Raw genomic sequence first — 21112 nt, 5'->3', positions numbered from 1 at the left:
ATTTAGTTTGAATAGCATTAAGGGGGAATAATACCCTGATTTTCATCAGTACCCTCTTCTTTTTTTTCTTGCAAATTTATGAAGTACATAAATATGTTCATCACCTCATGTCCTGAACTTATAAAATATATCTACATACAAAGTGCTTTTAAACCATTTTAGTAAGTCATTTTAGCCCTATATATTTTTTGTTTACTGTATCCTGGTAACTCAGATGTGTGTTTCATAACAAACCATAATTTATTCTATTCAACATGTTCAAGTAGAGTACATGAATAGAATACATTAAATCCTTTGTTATACTCTCTATAGAAAATCTAGTGGTGCATGCAAAATATAACACTGAATAAATTAAATAAACACTTACACAATGGATGCATAGTCATTAGTCAATTTAATACTATAATGTGTTGTTAGGAGAAGAAAAGGCTATTAGGTCACCGTATGTCAGGTTATAGGTCAGTTGGTTCAGGTCAAATTTAAGCATCAATTTTGAATACACATGTGAGAGTCTGTGATATCATAATGAGGCATAATTTTGATATTCTGTCTTTAACTGGATATATATCGAGAAGTGCAAGGTGGATATACTACTAGTAATATACCTTGGGATGTTAATGGTGAGTACAATTTAGAATGCCTAGTTGAGATGGATTTCACAAATAAATATAAAATAGTTACCAAAATCACAAAAGTTAAGCCTACGGAAAACTACCCAATATGGTGGTATAGGTGACAAGAAATACATTTTTTTTTTTTCAACATTGCTGTAGTATGGTTGTGGTAACCTGTTACCTATGGCTTAATTAAGTTTCAGTGAAATAATGTCGCAAGTTAAAAATACAAAATATAGCTCAACATTGAAAATAGAAGCATTTTAACTAGTTCCTTTTTGATAGTTGTGGAGCACCAAGTTCATGAAGTCATAAAAGAAATCAGGAACCACTTATTCCCATTTTACATATCAACTTTATTTCCCTAATGTGTTAGCAACACATATCCAAAATTTTAACGAAATCCGTTGATAGTAAGCTTTCCAAAATGAAGTGAATTTAAATCATCAGTGATGTACCACCTTTTGGCTTCTACCTTTAAAAGCATGTAAGCTACGTTGATACCGATGCCACCAATAAAATGAGAAGATTTGCCCCTTCATTTTGCATACCACTTTGTCCAATTTTGTGTGTGTAATTTCTTCACAAAATGCAAAAAAATGCAAAAAAAAATCAATGGGTGTAGTACCCCCTTAATTTGTTCTTCAATGCTTTTAATATTAAACTGCACCTAACTAGTGTGCAAATTTTAGTTGAACATTCGGTGTATCATTTTGATCCACTTTTTTTTTGTCTTTTTTAAAATTCCAGTTATTGACAAAAAAATTAAATAAATGTTTAAAAATTGAAGACTGTAGTGGAAGAAGTACTAACATGTTAAGAAAGGTCTCCATGAATAAAATGGGGCAACTTTTTTAAATTTGTACATTACAAGAATTGTTAACACAACTTTCAAACAAAAAGAATGATGTGAACATCCTGTTGAAAATTGCCAAAACAAAATGGCCGGTGCCCCCAATCAGGCTTGGTACACCCTTAATTGAATGACTCACGCTATGCCATTGAACTACATGTTTAGACTTAGGCACTTCTTCTACTATGGTCTTCAATATGTCTAATTCATAATACTGTGGTTTAAAATCAAACCTAGTGTGAAAATATTTGAAATATCAACACTACCTACAACTATAGAGTACCGTATTCATTCCAATAAGTGCCCAGAGTGCTTAACAAAGTCATTTTGGGTGGGCGCTTATTTTTTACCTCGTTTACCTAATTTTTTGTAAGGGGCGTTTATTAGAGACAAATTTACGTATGTTATACAAGTGTACTGAGACGTTCTAATAGCTATTCTGATGCAGAAAATGTTTTGCAAGTTTACGCAGGACTTGTAGTCCTGCAGCTATTTCACTGTATCGACATCTATCTGTAACTTCAACATGAATGGTACCCTTGCAAATTGAAAATACCCTAGGTGGGCGCTTATTGGGACATGGGCGCTTATTGGAACGAATACGGTACCTAAATACTGATTTAAGCTGTTACCCACATAGCCCAAAATTAGTTAACATGTTAGCAAACCTCTTGTAAAGCATTTTGATTTGGCAAGCAGTTTTAACTGATTACATTTGACCAAAAAAACTTTGCTATGTACACTCCTCACAGATGACTTACACCCATCTCTCTGACAGCATAATGCCTAACAAAAAAAAACCCACTTAAACAAACTTATAACATTACACCTTATGGCTCATATCACAAAAGATGGCTAACTTAAGTTCTGAAGTATAGAATTTTAGATCATGGCATAAAATGCATGTCAGGAGTTTTCCCTGCTAAGGCTAGATCCCAAATTGGTTTTGCATTATTATGTTACCCAGGAAGTTGGTGATGAAAAGTTTCAGCAAGCTTTTGTGGAGCTTTTTTCATTATTATTCACAGGGTTGTTTTCTTTTTCATTAAAAATATTAAATTGGTTCCAGCTTTAAATCCTCAGCAGGAACAGTGGGTGTAAGTCTTGTGAGGTAGGACCATCTATTCATTCAATTTAGATTTTTAGAAATAAAAGTTGAGCTACAACTGTGATACAATTGTGAAATACCCCACAACTGTAATGATTATCCTATCTATAATATTTACATGAGATTCAAATAAAATGGAGTAATAAATGAAAACCCTATCAGTGGACTAATTCTATGCACAATATAAATGTAAGGACTATACTAATTAACAACTTGTGTGGATCTCAACCATTCAATATTTATCTTATTGATACATTTCAGCCTGGAATATTACTATGGCCACCTCTGGACTCTCTTAAAGAGATTCTACTTGTGAGGAATTAAGGCACAAAAAGTGTGATATAGGCCATTGCTGCCCTGTGAATTTTTGGATCAATTTTGTTATTGATAATGTGGAGCTATTACCGAATAGGGCTCAAGTCTAGCAAGTTGCATCCTATTCAGTAATTGTACCGATAATGTCACATTACTCATTTTAGTGTGCATATTTATTTTGTGAATGGCTGTTAACTTTTGATATAATTATTTACCCTATGATTGCAAAAGTATCTCAATACAATAATTAACATTATTATGTTTTGAGGAATCCATGTGTGTGAAAATTATTGGCTCCAAAACATAATAATGATGCATTACGAACAATATTTTTTGGTCTCGCTATGAGTCTTGTCCAATATTTTAAAACTCAAAGCTCAACCATTAAATATGGGCTCCATTGATTCAATTTTATATCAAAATTAAGACAAAAAATATACATGGCAGTACTGGGATAGATCGCATGTTGCATCTGATCTCTTCATATATGTACCCATCATGTAATAATTGTGTTATATTTACATCTACAAGGAATTGGACAAGAAAACAAGGGGGGAAGCCAGATCATAAGATGATTTCGCTTTACAAAAAGCTTCTTACCACTGGGGGACAAGATTCATCTTATATTGGATGCAATTCTAACAGGTGCAACACCCTCATCAGCCTACATATAGAATAACCATGTCACCCATTTATTACAATAACACCAACATGTTAATATCATCAAACTTGGAAAGCTATTAAAATAAAATAAAAAATCTTTATAAAACCCACTTTTTTCTCAACATGAACATTTTGTAATTTAACAAAATAATGCAATGATTAAATTCAGTAACTATTAACATTTGTACACAATTGCAGTTACCATTGAGGTAAAGCAATTTCTCACAAATAAGCATGTGTGCGCTCAATGCACTGCAGTGTCAAAGGAATATACAGTCATTTTGCCTGCAATCTCAATTTTAACATCCTTAAAATGTTCAGTGCTTGTGGACTTGTGGAGTGATCCTAACCATGCTCTGACCGTTTTATGTGTTATCAACCAAAGTGGGAAAAGTGCCAAATTTGATTTTCTATGCCAATTTGTTTTCTTCCACCATAACCACTTACCCTAAACTTCCAAATCGATGAAAATTGCATATTTAATTTCTAAAGACACAAACTAGTAAAGATTTAAAAATTTGAGTCAAGAAGGATCAAAATTTGACTTTCTTTTCAATTTTCGATTTTTTACGGTATATTTTTAGTTGCAACTTACGTTAAAAATTCTTTCAAAATATCAATAAATGGTCTAACACTTCGGATGCCCAAATCAAATGACTGTAAAATCCCTTTAAGATCCAAACTCACAAGAAGTCCAATCACTGCAAATATATAATAGGTTCAAGACTTCTGTTGGGGTTGGGTTTTATGTACATAATGTCTGCCCTCAACCAGGCCTATAATATTAAAAGTTTGTTCATTTACAATAATAGTCTTTGGTCTGATTAGGAAGATGACAAATCAAAAGCACCAATTTCATATTTTTAATTTAATAAAATTATTTTCTTACAATTTTTTTGTAATAAAAGTTCATATACTGTACATACTCAACTTTATAACAACACTTTTAAGAAAATATTTTTCATGAAACGTAATACTTGAGTAGAAAGCCTTATTAAAATGACAGTAAGGAGCTGTGTTCTTTGCTCTTCATTATAAGAATGGTTTTGGTTGCTGAGTTTGTGAGTTGTCCTTGCGTACTTGTTTGGTTGCGTTCATGCGTGATATGGTAGCTTGCGTGAGGGGTACTCCATATGGTTGTAGGTCTGGTTGTGCTGGTTTGTCAGAGCTGAAGTGATGTGCGAACATCTGACCTGTTTTGCAAGAAGCAAAAAGAAACATCCACAACATAAGTTCATCAGGATTGTCAATTTACACTAATATGGAACAACAAATTCTTGTACACGGATTGAATACAAGTACCGTATTCATTCCATTAACCGCCCATGCCTCTATAAGTGCCCAACCAGCGACTTAACTACACATGATCCTCTATCATTATGTGCAGGATCCATGCATGCAACTACTTGTGTATCAAACACAGCCATCTGCACACAAAGTCCATATCCTGAACCATTTTTTACATATATAATTATGTAAACAATATAAAAAATAAGGGCCCACCCAAAACGACTTTATTAAGCACCCTGGCCGGTTAATGGAATGAATACGGTAGTTGATGTTACGTATTTCAATGATAGTTTCTCAAATTGGAATGACCAAATTTCTGATTGAGCTTGGCATTGATAGCGCTGTCTGTTGTTTAGGAGCTGATCATCATGTGGAATATCAAATGCACTCTAACAGCAAGCAGCGGACAATGAACAGAAGAATTGGTTACTCAATTTGAGGAAATGCTAAGCGTGAAACTATAATTCAGGTAGGTGACCATCAGCTATTGTAAAAAAAACACTTTTTGAGCTAAAAAGAAAGTTATTATACTGAAGCAAAAGAAACCTCTTGTTAGCTTACTGTACAGATGTGCAGCAGTTGACACAGCATCATGCAAGGATGTTAATATGGAGGATATGTTTGTATTTGGCACATAGATGATTAACCTAAAGATGCCTTAGTTATCCCCATTATGATAACCTGCCTCAACCATGGATGTGTTAATTAGTATCTCATTCTAATAATGGATTAGGGCTGTAAAAAAATAGTCCCCCAAAATTGCTTGCCTCCCTCCCTCCTTTGGCTGTGCCAACAAATCTTTGCCCCCCCATTTGATGTGCCAACCCCACCCCCTTGACATGACAAAAATCTTTGGCCCCTCCCCTTACACATGACAGATATCGAAAAACCCACATTTTAAACTTAAATTGTCTTATCATATCATGTGAGCGCAGTGAGTAGGAAATTTTGAATGGGTTCCTAACATTTTCCCACATCTCATCAGGGCATAATGTAGAAACGGTGACCAAAACATCTGTGCCAAAAATTGCTCGCCTCCCTTCTTTCTTGACCTGCCAAAAAACTCTTGTCCCCCCTTTTCAAGCTGCCAAGAAATGCTTGCCCACCCCACTTCTTGGCCTTCCAATATAAATCTTTGCCCCCCCTATAATTCACCACCTCATGGGTACACATAATTATTCCACCACCCCTTATGAATCAAACACTTCAGCTGTATTTGATACTGTTAAAAGTAAAAAATCCCCACATGCAAAATCAGGGTTGATGATCAGGCCCATAGAACAGGGTTTTTTTTTGTTGCCTATAACTTGCACTTCTCCAGTTTCATATCAACATAATATTACATGTTATATTTAGTATAGTTGCTAAGCAACAAGTACATGTGAGTGTCACAAAACAAATTCACTCACCTGGGGAAAGTCAAATTAGGGAGTGAATTATGTAGCAATGTCATGCCATGGAATGTTAACCAACAATGTATATGAACCAAAATGCTCCCATTTCCAATGGTAGGTCATTAACCCCCATTTAAATCATTGCTCAAAATTTGACCTCAAATATGAGATCCTGTACTTAAAACACATGCAAATGTCATTCATGAGTGTATAATCGTATTGGGGTTAAAGAACTGTGTCATGACAGATGAGCATGTTTGCGATGCCATTGGAATCACATCTGTGATGGAATGTAGACATAGCCATGAAAGTATTAATAAAACCCATGTACACCCTAATGTCAAAGTCAAACTGTACAATCTCATGTTCCTTGTGAAATGTAAGGAATGATGTGTATTTTATTCAAGGGGCATTGCATGATTCAGCATCTCGCTGTGTTAAACATAATCTACTAGAGCCCTTTTCATATACATTGGGAATCCTTGTAAGATAACCTGTTATTTTATATAACTATGCAAGATCAGGGCAAATATTCACTGTTTCAATTGCTTTTTGTTCAAATCACTTGCAGGGCTATTATTTTATAGATTTTGTAAATTCAGTGTTCTGCCAGTCTTATTCAAAAATCTTTTACATTTTGTTAAAAATGGCTTCAAACTTCAGCTCATAAAGCTTGTAAAACAGGGGGATCTGGGGGAAAACTAACCCCCACCCAAAAAAAAATCAGTGATAAAATGACTAAAAATGGGACAAAAATTGACAAACGGGTCCTTCACGAAAATTTGGCTTTGCCCCCTCCCAATAATATCTTGGCTAAGCTACTGCTGTAAAATTTGACACATAGCAACATGAAGTAAAGAGACCTTGCATGTTCTGTTACTAATATCCTCAAAAAGCAGGTACTACATGTTGTTGACAATTTTCTAAATTAGAATTGTTTCAAAATAGTCCGCCAAGTAACTTCCCGGTCATGAATTGAATTGATTTGAATATGGAACATTACCCGAACAAGCCCTAAAAGAGAGCATGCATGAGTGAAGTGGATAAACTCTATACACTGTATACCTGTTCCTACTTTGAGCCCTTGATCGAGTCTTTCTTGCTGAATGTCCTTTTGGAGCTTGAATTATTGAAAAAGAAAATCAACATTCTTTTGACCTCAATTATTGAAAACCAACTTATAATTTTAACAAATTCTACAAAAAAACATGCAAGCTTTACAGATATGAATATTGATCAGTAAGAGAACAAACCTTTGTTTTCAAACTATTAGTATTAGAGAATTAAAAGTTCCACATTATGCAGAAGAAGGAGAGGACATGGTCATTGGTAAAGTTTTCTGGTGTTATGAGTTACAGAAACACACAGAGGAAAACTGACATGTCCAGAATGATTGATCACTTCACATTGGATGCTATTTGCCAAACATCAACCACAGAAAATGACAAGTATCACATCCTGAAGGAGGAAGATAGGACAGGGACTGGTATTGGATTGTAATCGGGTCATAATTACGAGTTATATGAACACACTGAGGAAAGCGGATAAGTCCAAAAAGAATTGTCACTTCAAATTGGATGCTATTTGCAAAACATCAACCCAAGATAATGACAAGTATCACATCATAGGGAGGAAGACCGGAGAGGCGCTGGTGAGGGATTAGAATCTGATTGAAACAGGTCTTATGAGTTATATGAACACACTGAAAGCGGATAAAACTCAAAACTTCAATTTGGATGCTATTGGCATTGCCAAACATCAACCCAAAGAATACACAGAGGGAAATAGATAAAACACTTGAAAAATCATCATTTCAAATTGGATGCTAATTTTGTCAAACATCAACCCAATAATATGAGAATCTTAACATCTGGAAGGAGAGGAACTGGACAGGCAAACATCAACCACAGATAATGACAAACATATCACATCATGAAGGAGAGGAGCAAGTTAGGCATTTGTAAGGGTTTTTTATTTGACTGGAAACAGGTCTATGAACACACAGGAAAACTTATGTAATCAGGAAAAAACCAGAACTTTAAATTGACTGCTATATATGCGAAACAGATACAGGTAATGTACAGTGGGATAGGTATTGGTAGGGCATTGGAATCTGATTGGAATGTCTTAAGAATTACACCAACACACATAGGGAGATTAACAGAAAGATCCTGAGAGCATCATCACTTCAAATCAAATATTATTTGACCAAACCTCAACAATTATAATGCTCGGGAGGATAACATGCTTCACATCCTGAATGTGGAGTGTCTCGAAGATACCCTGTGGTAAAATTTGAATAATGTTGTTAATTTTACCCACATAATTCTCCAATAACATGACACATATTTAATGTTATCCAATGAGACCATTACCAACAGTGAAATGCAAGACAACCTCAACAGTTTAGAAGATATTAAGTAAGAGCACAGCATTTTAATTAGTGGGTTAAATCCAAATGACACACAAATAAGTTTATCATCTTCTTAGTAAATTAGCTAGCTTTACACTACAAGTAGAAACAAGGTTTTTTGGGGAAGTGTAAGAATGTTCGTTAATTGGGTGTATTTAATTCAGATGGAACTTCAGCACCTAGGATCAGAATTAAGAGTAAGAATAATATATTCAAACTTAGAGAGCTAGTAGTTCTTGATTAATAAAGTAATAAAATAATAATGGTTTACATGCCAAGGGCTGAGTCTGAATAGCCTGCTTTCATATGGCTTCTGAACCCCAAATGTTTTCATTTTGATATCTTAAGGCTTTTATTATTTGTCCTATTTAGGAGGACATGGCTTTAATAATGTTCTTTGTAGAACTGATGATAGTAATACATTCCTGGTTTTTGAGAAAGAAAGTTTGGTTATATGAAGCTACATGTTTATGTTGTTGTGGGTTAGTCATGCACTAAATAGTATGAAATGCAGTTTTAGACCTACCACCAAAGAATGGATAAAACTAAAAAACATCAAACACCACAGTACTGTTTTCAAATTAAACTTTGGTTGGTAAAGTTGTTAGCGTCCATATTACCATGCATCCAATTAAACACATCAAACTAAAGAGCATGCAAGCTAAGCACACTGCACACCAATACTCACAGAATTGATTATATTCATGCAACACAATGGATGCGGATTAAAACGGTTTAGTGCGCATCAGCAGGCTGTGACTTGCGCTGATTTGGGCCCAGGAATCATGCTTTGTCTTCACTTTTGGCCCCGCTGACGATACCGTTTGTTTAGCAGGGGAGGACTTAGGTTTGAGTTTGGGTTTGGGCTTAGGTTTAAGTTTGGTTTCGGTTTCTGGAAAAAAATGAGGGTGGAATTTAAGGATGGAAAGTATTGTTAATACTCAGAATAATATGAAATGTTGATTATGGGATAAGGTCATACAGAAATGAAATAATATTTGGTAAAATTCATGAAATAGGACAAAGAAACTTAAAAGGAGAAAGAAAATAATTGTTCTTGTTACTTTCAAGCATTACTCCTGTTTTGTATAACTTGCTTGTCTAGTCATATGTGGAATACTTGTTTGGGTACACAAAATATCATAAAACATGCACCAATTTTATACCAACATTTACACGTACATGGCGAATTACACCACACAGGGTGCATGCTGCATTGGGTTAACAAAAAACACCTACCGCCCTCAAATTAAGTTGGAACGTATAGCTGAAAAAATATGTGTAATCCAGAAATCAACTTGACATATTCATCAGGAGCACATCAAGGATTTATTGCAAAGATGATATGGGCTATTACTGAAATCCTGACAGAGGTACCACTTAGCACACAGCTTCCTTGTACATGCCTGTGTGTAAACAATGGATTGCATTATAATTCAATAAGATCCATAATTAGCTTGGACCAAACTATGAAAAAACTTAACTGAATTTTGAAAAATAACCATATTAATTAATAGTAATACAATGAGCAATGCGAAAAGAGAGATGAAGAGGGAAAGGAGAGTAGTGGCCTAACTAGAGTTTGTTCAGCTTATAATTGGCGTACAAAATGAGACTTTTAACATTGTGTATTGATATAGAATGGCACGTATGCTTGGTGCAGCATAGTTGCGCAATACGTGACTGGCACATGCTTATGTGAATTTACGCGAGAGTAAGTTAGCAAGTAAGTAACATAAAAACATATTTTTGACATTTATAAGGCGAACAAACTATAGATGAAATGAGGGGAGGGGGAATGGAGTATCAATGGTGTGGACTCTGCCTCTGGATCCTCTCCCCTTGAACCCTCCACTTCACTGGAGGGTTCCACTTCACTGGAGGGTTCCAGGGGGCTATGTTATAATAGCAGGAACTCAAGACCATCTGCCCCCTGAAGCCACTGTATGAGAGGTAAGATGTACAAGAAGAGGGATATGGAAAAGAGAAAACGAAAGGACAAGTGAAAGAACTGGGCTCCAGTATTAGTTATTTGGAACAAAACATTATTATCTCACTTATTAATATTGGGATTCAAACCAACTATAGTTGACTGTTAAATTGTTATCAATCAAAAGTTACAACCAACTGACCAAGTGCACCACTACTGAGAGTAGCTATCATATTAAAACATGCACACTTTTAAGAACGGTGCTGTTCACTATACTCTCAGGGTGAATTTGGTCAATAGTTGATCATCTGTTAATTAGTTGACACACTAAAGAAAGAATGCAATTTACAAATTTCAAAATTGTTATATAGTTTCTTTGAAGCAAATAAGAAGCATGTAATAATCATATTAATATATACCAACAATTGCATCATTTACTACTTAAACACAGTGGCGGCACTATGGGTGGTGGGGGGCAAGGGGGCATTTGCATATTTTAAACGATTCTCTGAGTACTGACTAATTATCATATTGGTAAACTGTGATGTAATACCAAATTTCACAGGAGGGAAAACACTTTATAAAATGAAGCTGGAATTTTACAATCCTATTTCAATTAATATCTTTTGGATGTTGTTATTTACAGGTCATCTCCATGCAAAGTTATAACAATTCCTGAATGTTAAAACCATAGTCATTCATCTCTACCTATGTTTAGATCATAGAAAATTGACACACTCTATGAGGGACTAAGTCCAATGTAAATACTAAAAATTACTTGTAGTGAGGAAGTAACTCTTGAGCAGTATCTTAAATAGATCTTGAGGCTTGCCCATCAAGGTTTAACCTTACAAATATGAACAAGCTTAAGCAGACAAGGGGTTAAAATTCAAATACATGCGTTACAATTACTATGGGCTTATTTTGCCTGTACCAAGAGCAACCCCTCCCTGTTCCAAATGGTGAGTTGATGGATGGCTAGATAACATCCTGCTCTAGAGGCCCCTGATTCAAACCTTACTTGAGCTTGATTTCCTTTATACTCTCAGCCCTGTGTTACACTTCCACGAGGAGGTCTACGGGGAGAATTTCCAAGGTACAAGGTAATCATGTTTGAGGCCTTAACAGGATGTTGACATGTTAAATACAGCATAATTTATACAAATATCAGTGCACTTACTTGCAGTCCTAACAGGCTTGACTTTCTTCTGCTGACCACTGCTACTTGATTTGACCACCACCTTTTCTGCACTACCCTGACCACCCTTGTAACCTTTGAGATATCTGGCTGACACAGATTTCTTGGCCGTAGGGTATCCTCGAGGTGTTGTGCGGCTACTTTTCTTCTTCAGTTTTGATGATTCTGTAGTTTCTTCTGTGTCATCATCATCATCTTTCTTACTTGCTGGGCCATCACAGAGCCCTTTAGCTGCTGCACGGGCAATGATGTCTGCTGCACTCAGTGCCTCATCCTGCAAGACACAATTGGAGAAGTAAATACAAATGTGTGTATTAGTCATGGTGTGTGGGGGAATGGGTCGGGTGTGTATGGGGTAGGGTGTGTGTTTGTGTGACAGTGTTACATTGGGGTGTGGGTGTATCATAATAGTATGATAGGTAGGGGTACCAGGGTGTTTGCCTGTAAACAAGGATACACACAAGACTTTTCACATTTAAACAGTGGATCTAACTGCATACAACCACCATCCTTGGTTCACAGGGGTATGTAGTAGTGTTCATGTGGTAGGATATCTGTATGTTTCTGTATAAATTTATTTCCATTTGTAGTAATCAAACCATTAAACATCATTCATGTTAGCAACATTAATATCCCAATGCACACTCACAACTTAAATCACAACAGAGAACAATGACATGGGTGGAGTCCAGTAATTCAATGTTTTTGACCAAAAATCACAGAAATCACATCAAAATTTGTAAAAGTAGATTAGTAAATTACACAGTGCATATAATGTGCCCCCACCAGAATGGTAGGGTCGGTCAAAGAATAAACCAGACTCTAGTGCGTGAGTGCTTACTAGTATAAGATCGTAACCACACTGCACCTGTATACTTGGTAGAGCTGCATCTCTGACTGATGCTAAATATAAGGTGTATCTTGAGCTATAAATAATAGCAGTAGATGACTTCCTGTACAGCGCAAGGGTCTACCGTTGCACCCTATATAAATCTGTGGTATTTGTTTTTGGTAAATCGATCAGTAGAAGATTTGAAGCAATATTCAGATGACTTAATTGATCACAATGAAATAGTCATAGTCAATTTGCATCTATAGATGGCACTCACTCTTGCAAATCAATTACTGATGGTTTTATCAACAGGTGGGTGGGCCATATAGATTATTCATCAATGAAAAAGCTGCCATGTTAGAAACATGTGCACATTCTTGCATTCTCAAAATGATATGTACTGAAAAGATTACTGCATTATCTTGAAGCAGCTATTATATTTTATCTATAGAGATTACTTTTACCCGCTCATTAAGTAAATAATTTTGTACTGGAAGTAGTAGCAATGTAAATCTGCTTGAGGCAATTGTGACCAGATAAAATCAATACATGGAAGCTGATTACATTTGTTCTCTCTTTCCTCGTTCTGTCAAGTGACACAGAAAAGTAGGGTCTTCAGCAAATATGATTTACTGAATTAACAGTGATCATGACCATAATATGTGACCGTTGTGGGCTGTAATGTTGGCATTTTCACTTCTTTATATATTGAACATGTAGCTAGGCAGTAAAAAAACCACTAAAAGCAATGTTTGGCTTTTATGTGGAAAAACACGATTTCGCAACCTACATGACCGAACCTTGATCTTGCCTAGCGATGACCGTATTCAAAACTGGGATTGGTCAATTCTCAACAGCTGTATTTGTGCCGTAAGTGTATGGTCTTTGCGTAGTACACTTGATGCAAATATCTGTACGTACCTAAGTTGGCTCTCATGATCGAGATATTTTGCCTACAACAACATTTCTAAGGGTCATTTGCAATGAAAAAAGCACCCATTACTACAGATTTTGCTCTAACTGTTGGCCAAATTTTCTGGATTTTTTGGCCCTTGCCCTCAAATACAGACCCAATGTCTATTAAAGGAAAGATTTTTCAGCACGTGCAGAGCATCTTTTAAGCCTATGTGACCCTCGCTCCATTTAAGACCCATAACATATATTCATTTCCTTGAAAATAAGTAACACAATAGTGAACATTAGTATTCTCAGTAGCACCAAATTAGTACAAGTGTTAAAGAAGGTTCATCATTCTCATCAACAAACACTTCCATAAACAATATTTGAAAATACCTTGACAGTATAGCAAAACACAATAAAATGCATACATGTAAGTAATCCAAGGGGGTCTAGTTTGTTGTTAAGTGCAATTCACAACAAGAAATCAAGTTAGTATCAAACAACATCACAAAAATCTTACCAATCTTTTTCCCTATAATGAAATAAAATAAAATATAAGCATGCAGTATGAAATATGACATACAAACAAAAACATAAGCTCAGATACATGCTAGGAAACATTGCACACTTTTGCAAACTACATCCAGAGTTGAAAATATTTTGAGATATAAACAATGGATTGCATTTCTAAGTATCATGTAAAATTGTTAGGCTGATATTTTTGCCTCTAATTTACTTATTTAAAATTACAAACTTGCATACTATTACTAGCATTACTATTAACTCATTCATTCACTCTAGTTTACTCATTCACTCACCCCACCCCCTCACAATCCTCACTATTTCTAACTCCATCCCTGCCTCACTCAATATATCAATCACTCACAACCCCTACCTAACCCATTCCTTACTCAATAAATCAATCACATTCCTACCCTCACCCATTCTCACTCACTCGCTTGCTGACTCACTCATCCACTTCACTCAATCAATAACTTTCTCACTAATCAAACTCACTCAATCATCAACCTCATTCATCCACCTACAATAGAATAATTAAGCAGCCTACCTCTCTACTTAACACTGCCACAAAGCATCCACCCATAACCTCCGAAGGCTCAATGGTCAGAAACTTAGTAGACTTCTGTGTGTCTAAATCCCTTGGTGTAAGTGGTATAAGAGGCGGTATCATCCTGAAAGGCATCTTGCTGGGCAGTCTGGCATTATTGCTATAATCCATCACTTTAGTCACCACATTCTCATTTTCTTCTGAGAACACTGAACAGGTTGTGTAGACCACTGCTTGCACCTTGGGAACTGGAGAAGAAACAGGGGTGAATTGTCAAACAAGCCGGCTACTAACCTTTGTAGAAAAACAATCTTTTTTATTCATTACACTTTCTGCATTTTCAATCTAAACCATGCGATCAAGCAAAATCAGTCGGAACTCAGAAATATTAACTTTTCAGTTTCTTATAGGAGAGTAAAAATCTTTTACAGAGCTGGATTTTGCAGAAAACCCCATTTAAATTGAACAACCAGTTCCAAAGATATGAGCAATTAAAGAGATTTCAAAACAAGAAGAAACAAAAAGAAATAGTTCCTTTGTTTGGCTATATCTCAAAATCAATCCGGATTCCGACTGATTTTGCTTGATCGCATCACATATGCAATTATTGCTGTTATTGATGATATTTCAGTTAAAATTTACTTCCATTTACTTGTTGCTGTTATTGTTGTCTTCACAGAATTCAATGATGAATCAATTTTAGCAGCAACTGTAGTTGACAACTTACATTTCATAACATGCTTGAGTAGGTCCATGTGCTTGGATACTAATTCATCTAATTTTTCTGCATCAACATTGTCTCGTGAAAGCTCCTTGAGTAGACTTGCATCTGCAAATGAGTAATAGAAACAACAGAACTTGTGACAAAAGGCTCATTATAAAACTGTAGAAGTATAGTAGATTACACAGTGCTTGAAATAAGCAACAACAATGTCTGTGGGCTGCTTAGGCCCTTGGCTATATATTTTGGTGGGCCCTCACAATTTTTGCTATCCAGAATAAAAGGTTTTTTAATGGTTTAATTGAAAAGTTATTGGATTTTCAAAAGGATATCTGTCAGAGATTACAAAGATATGCTTAAGTATAGGCTAGAAAATAATAAGCAAAACAACTGATAAAGTGCACTACAATTTTGTGCTTTATGCTATCATCTATGCTTCCATGAAATAACAGTGAAATGTCCAGTCCACAGCCTCATTTGACTGATGTTAAGTACTTCTAAACTAAAGTGACACATTTTCCATGTTCTAAAAGGTCAAAATTCAATTTTCTATTCCATTTTCTACAAATCCCTACAATTCTCCAATTCTATGGAATTTGGTCAATTTCCAGAAATGCTTGCTACGCCAAGAAGTAAATAAACAAATTTGGGCCTGAGATGTCTCTGCATATTGGAGATCCAAAAAATAGTTTATTTCAATGGATTTTAAGAGTACTATGGGCCTAAAGGCAAGTAAATAAAGGATTTGAAGAAAATATCAGTAAAAGATGGGGTTTGCTTGGGCCTTTCACTGAATGTACATTCAAAATAGGTGGAAATAAGCTTTATTTTGTTTTCTATTCCAATTCTGTAATTATTTTTTTGTTTCTTGCGCCTTACCGTCTCCTTCCTGTAGCATATACTCCACTGGATTTGTAATACCGGATCTAGAATCTTGAGGTGTGACAAGTACAACTTTGACATTCTTGAATCGTGGATCTGTATGTTGCACATCAAATATACTATCTTGTATTAATTTCACATCTGTGAGGTGGGGTTAAGGATTCAACATTTTTGAAATAAATAAAAAATGCATAATAATAATGTGAACATTGTGAAGAAGAAATGCAATATTCAGCTTACATAAGCTACAAGTTTTTATTGTATTTCTGTGACCAATTTTGAATTATTGTCCTGCAACTTTAAAATAGCCAACACAATTTCATGGCTTTATAGAGCAAAGTAAGATCTTGAGTAGAAAAACACAAGCTCTGCCCTCTTTCAACAGATCATTTTCAAGAAAAAATAACAGATATGAATTTTTTGAAATGTTCTTTAGACTCAATTCACAAAAAATCATAATTTTAATAAAAAATTAACTCAAAATATCTTTTTCAAATATTGCGCCCACAAAATTGTTTGGCGACACCTGCCTGTAATACTGAATGAATCTGGCTGAATGAAGTGCCCAGAATGAGCACACAGGGCAAGACAGTGACTTTATTTTACTGGTATTTCAACTGCTGTTTTGTTTACAACGTGTTTGAAGTGACTTTCATGACTGTCTCAAGTACACAATGACACAGCCTCTTACATTCTCTAATATTTTGAATAATCACTTCAGTGATAGGTACATGTGTTGTAAAATGTGTATTTTACATATTATGGCCTGCTTGAGGGGACTGAACATCCAAAGCTCTATATACTTACATGAAGTATACAACAAAGTAACATAAACATTTCCTAAGTAAAATATTGGAATACTAAGTATAAAAATTGTACTATTAGTATTATATTGACTTATTTTATAGGCATAATATGACTTACTATATACAACTGCCATGGGTTTCATAGGACCCTGCATACTACTACTACTAGTGTCTTAACAACAACTGAACTAAAGGATACTTTCTATTTCTAGTTTTCTCATCTGTCCATTGACCTGATCCACTCTCGATTGACCTTTAACCCCAAATCCATAGACAGTGCACTGATCTTGAGTGGTAAGCGATGCCACATGTGCTGTCGTCCAGCCAGACCCTACATTGGTATGAATGATATCGTCTCCTTCATTGAGCAGCTGCTTCACAGAATGTGGTCCCAGACAAGTAGTTTTGTCCTGCAGGGGAAAACGTAATTAATAGTTGAAATAATAAGACAATGTAAGGTTTCAAATGTGAGTGAGTGCCCTTGCATACGATGTAACAGGGGAAAATATTTTTTTAGCATGGTGGAGGGGAGTAATGTTATTCACTCCAGAAAATTGATTTCAATTAGAATCCAATTCAATTCTTCAATGCTCATAATTATTTCAATTCCAATTCAATTCATGCCCAAGACAAGTCATTTTTATTTAATTCCAATTCAATTCCAATGCATTCATTGGGCTATTATAGTTGAAATCCACACTACACCTGTGGAAGATTTTGGAAATATCTTCCATAGAGGGGGTATGTTTTTCAAATGTAACTGGTCAGGGTTAATTATTTTGAAACCCATACCCCCTGTATTATGCCTTTACCTATATCTTCCACAAATGGAGTGAGTGTTTCAAATGAAAGTTACCCAATTGTCTATTTGAGTCAAAACTTATACTCCCTCTGTGGATGACTTTTGCTAAATCTTCCCTAGAGGTAGTGTGGATTTTAAATGGAATAGCCCATTGAAATGAAAATCACCCAAAATTCATTTAAATTAAATTTTAATTTTAATGCATTGAATTAACATTACTCAAATTTCCAATCCAATCCAATTCTTTATTGCTCACAATTATTTCAATTCCAATCCAGTTTAATTCATGCCCAAACTTAGTCCAATTCAAATTCCAATGCGTTGAAATAAAAATTACCCAAAATTCATTTCAATTAAATTCAATTTCAATGCATTGAATTAACATGAGGGAGGGACAAGGAGTTTTTGTCAAGCTAAAAGGGAGAAGGGCTAGATATTTTTGACAGACTGTGTTAAGAATTCATCACCCTCCCCCATAGGGATTAAATATAATGATTGTGTAGCCCTAAAAGAATTCTTATTGAATGCTTGTCTTCAGTGTTCAAAACACCACATCAAAGATTAAGATGACTGCTAAAGAGATTGATTACATACAATTGTGTCCTACATTCTTGTGACCAATGTTTTCACACATTGGGACATAAGCAGGACACACAGCACCATGATATAACAGTTTGCACAGACAGATAAGATTCATTTGCTTTAGAGATTTTAATCGTGAAAGCAACTGATTTCGTGTAGATTATCACCATAAACACACTTTTGTGGCTCCGTAATAGTACTATCAAAATTGATCGTGGCTGGCTCAAGGAGCCTTTTTATCATCTGATGTTGTTGTTTCTGGTTTGTTGTCTTTTGATCATGATATGTGACCTAAATAACTAACCTTATTAATCATTCTAGATTTCACCGAGCAAATTATAACTATATCTAAAATTAACAGGCACATAAATGACCCATTAATACCATGTTTTTTGAAAATATAAAAAGATTAAAACTGTTTAATCACAGGAGCTTTCTGTCTGATGTCAAAAATATGAGACACTGTATTTGGTTTCATAATTTCCTCAGAAGACTATGTCCAGAGGCCTGCCAGCTGAAACTGAAATACCTTCAATCCCTTTGCTACATGTATCTATGTACATCTGTTCCTTTTGCTTTTTACAAAAGGTGATTGGCACTGGTTTTCAAAATCGACTTTCAAAACCAATCAAGTTTGATTGAGCTTTTGCACTTTTTAATGCTGTCAGGAAGAAGCTGAGAGAGTATCAAAATCAAAATTTGGTATTTTCATCAACATATAGATTCTTTTCACCATGTTTGGTCCTATTAACCTTTCTACCACCAAATCTAACACCCTGCATGCCTCAGCTGTGACAAATGGGGGAAACACAGGGCGCACATCTACCATTGTGGGGTTAGGATTAAATTTCATTGTATGCATTGGTGTCAATCCCAGGGGATGTGTCCCTCCCCACCTTTTGGCCAAATTACCAATTTTTTGTTCTTTTCAGCCAATTTTGACCGGGTGTCCCCCCCACACACATTTCAAGCTGGATTAGCGTTAATGGTATGAGCATGGCAATCCAAGCAAGACCCCCACACACACCTAGTAATACACCTATCTCCTCCTACCTGTAATACAAGCTTTCCTTCTTGTACCAGCTCATGTGATGTGAGATCCTCCTTGCAACCTGAATGGAATACTAGTACATTAGGACAATGACCATCCAAGGCAAATGTATTCTCCATATCTTGAATACCATCCCATGTCTTAGACATGCTGAATCCTTCTTCCCGCAGGGCTTCTGTTACCTCAGATACACTGAAAGATAGATATCAGAATGGAAAATATGCATAATTTATTTCTATAAACCAAGCATTACAAACAACAACAAAACACAAAACAAAATAAAAACAAAAATACATTTCTGAAGGCCAGAAAGTTGTAGAAATAATATGAAATTTCAAAATTATCAAGCTTCTCTAGCTCTGTAAGGTCCACTGTCACCTGAAGAATCCATGTGGGTTTTTTTTGTCTCTAATAAATGTATTTAGCATTTGTCACCCAAAGACCCCTTTGTTGTTAAATCATATCTCTCATTGACCACATGTTTCAAAGGTTTCAAAATACATCACCGAAACACACTATTGAAGGGTATGTCATCAAAAGATCCCTATTTTTTACAGTGTAACCAGTCAGAATTAATAGGTAAATTTTCACGGGAAAATTTTCTGGACATGTGACACCCATGGGCGCAGACATATCAGCATTATGGAATGTGACCCCGAGCACAGCGGGTATTCTTCCAATGTATTTGAATAGGAAGAATTCGTCCTTTGATGCAAATTAAGTTACTTGTCGCAAGTTAATAATGTTATGGTAAGAGTTTCCGTAGATAAATATTTTTTTCCGTAGATAGATATTTTTGAAATTACGTTTTGATGATATTGTGAAAAAATTAAGATAACATAATATTCAATAAATTTGCAATGCACAAATTTCTATCAAAATTGCAGTCAAAAATACTATTCCAATTCAAAATTACTAAGACTTGAATAGCGAGGTCACCGCCGGGGGTCAGAGATCAGGCTCGAGGTTACACTCACATTGATACGGATTGGTCATGTGTCCAGAAAATTTTCCCGTGAAAATTTACCTATTAATGTTGACTGGTAACCTATCATCAAAAAACTCCTACTTCAGAGGTGCCCAAGCTAGGCATTCTTTTGTCACTTTCATAAAGAGCCTACCATTTTCTAAATCACATACAATCTACTGTTAGAAACATCATCACTTTTGGGAAAGGTCAACAAGAAGTTTCGCGAAAAAGCAGTGGACCAAGTCACTTGTGATCATGCTACCAGCATACAGTAAAAGCTAAAGTCGTGATTACTTTTTCAATGGTTTTGTCAAGCCAAATTAATATCTCATGTTCTGCGTCATTATCCACTTGTCTTACGTCAATTTATATCAGATTAATCAATAGTCACGATGCTTGTTAAACATTCATGTTTCCTCAATACTGCATTGAGCACACACAACTACCATATCATACATGTGTGCAGACATGTATCCCTTATATTACAGTAATTCATCGTTTATTCCAGGTAGAGTAACTAGACTTAATGAGAAATCTGAACACAGCAATATTAGTTATTAGTGAACAGTTTGTGAAAACATCCCCAGTGACAGGATGTGAAAGGTCACTGCTATAAAAATAGTCAAGTTTTGAAATTGAAATGAGTACTTTTACTAATTAGTTAAATTATCACATTCAACCTAATCAGCGGCCCAGGCTCATAAGTCAGTCGGTTTTGG

The 21112-nt window shown here is 35.4% G+C and overlaps 1 protein-coding gene across 2 annotated transcripts in view; it reads right to left on the bottom strand.

Moving 5' to 3' along the window:
- Window positions 1-4117: 4117 nt before the first annotated feature.
- LOC140161271 (putative methyltransferase NSUN7) overlaps window positions 4118-21112 on the bottom strand; it is a 36328-nt gene continuing 19333 nt past the window's right edge. Inside the window, exons 5-12 of one of the 2 annotated variants that reach the window (XM_072184742.1) lie at window positions 19426-19615; window positions 17188-17398; window positions 16180-16323; window positions 15307-15408; window positions 14580-14827; window positions 11761-12052; window positions 9339-9542; window positions 4635-4746 (exon numbers count right to left, since the gene is read on the bottom strand). In XM_072184742.1, coding sequence (XP_072040843.1) covers window positions 9376-9542; window positions 11761-12052; window positions 14580-14827; window positions 15307-15408; window positions 16180-16323; window positions 17188-17398; window positions 19426-19615 — 1354 coding nt within the window. In that variant the 3' untranslated portion in view covers window positions 4635-4746; window positions 9339-9375. Of the gene's footprint in view, window positions 4747-9338; window positions 9543-11760; window positions 12053-14579; window positions 14828-15306; window positions 15409-16179; window positions 16324-17187; window positions 17399-19425; window positions 19616-21112 lie in introns of both variants that reach the window. The other variant, XM_072184743.1, reaches the window with a different exon arrangement.

The sequence above is a fragment of the Amphiura filiformis genome, chromosome 9 (genome assembly GCF_039555335.1).
Source record: "Amphiura filiformis chromosome 9, Afil_fr2py, whole genome shotgun sequence".
Classification (NCBI taxonomy): domain Eukaryota; kingdom Metazoa; phylum Echinodermata; class Ophiuroidea; order Amphilepidida; family Amphiuridae; genus Amphiura; species Amphiura filiformis.
This window is presented reverse-complemented; position numbering and strand designations above follow the sequence as displayed.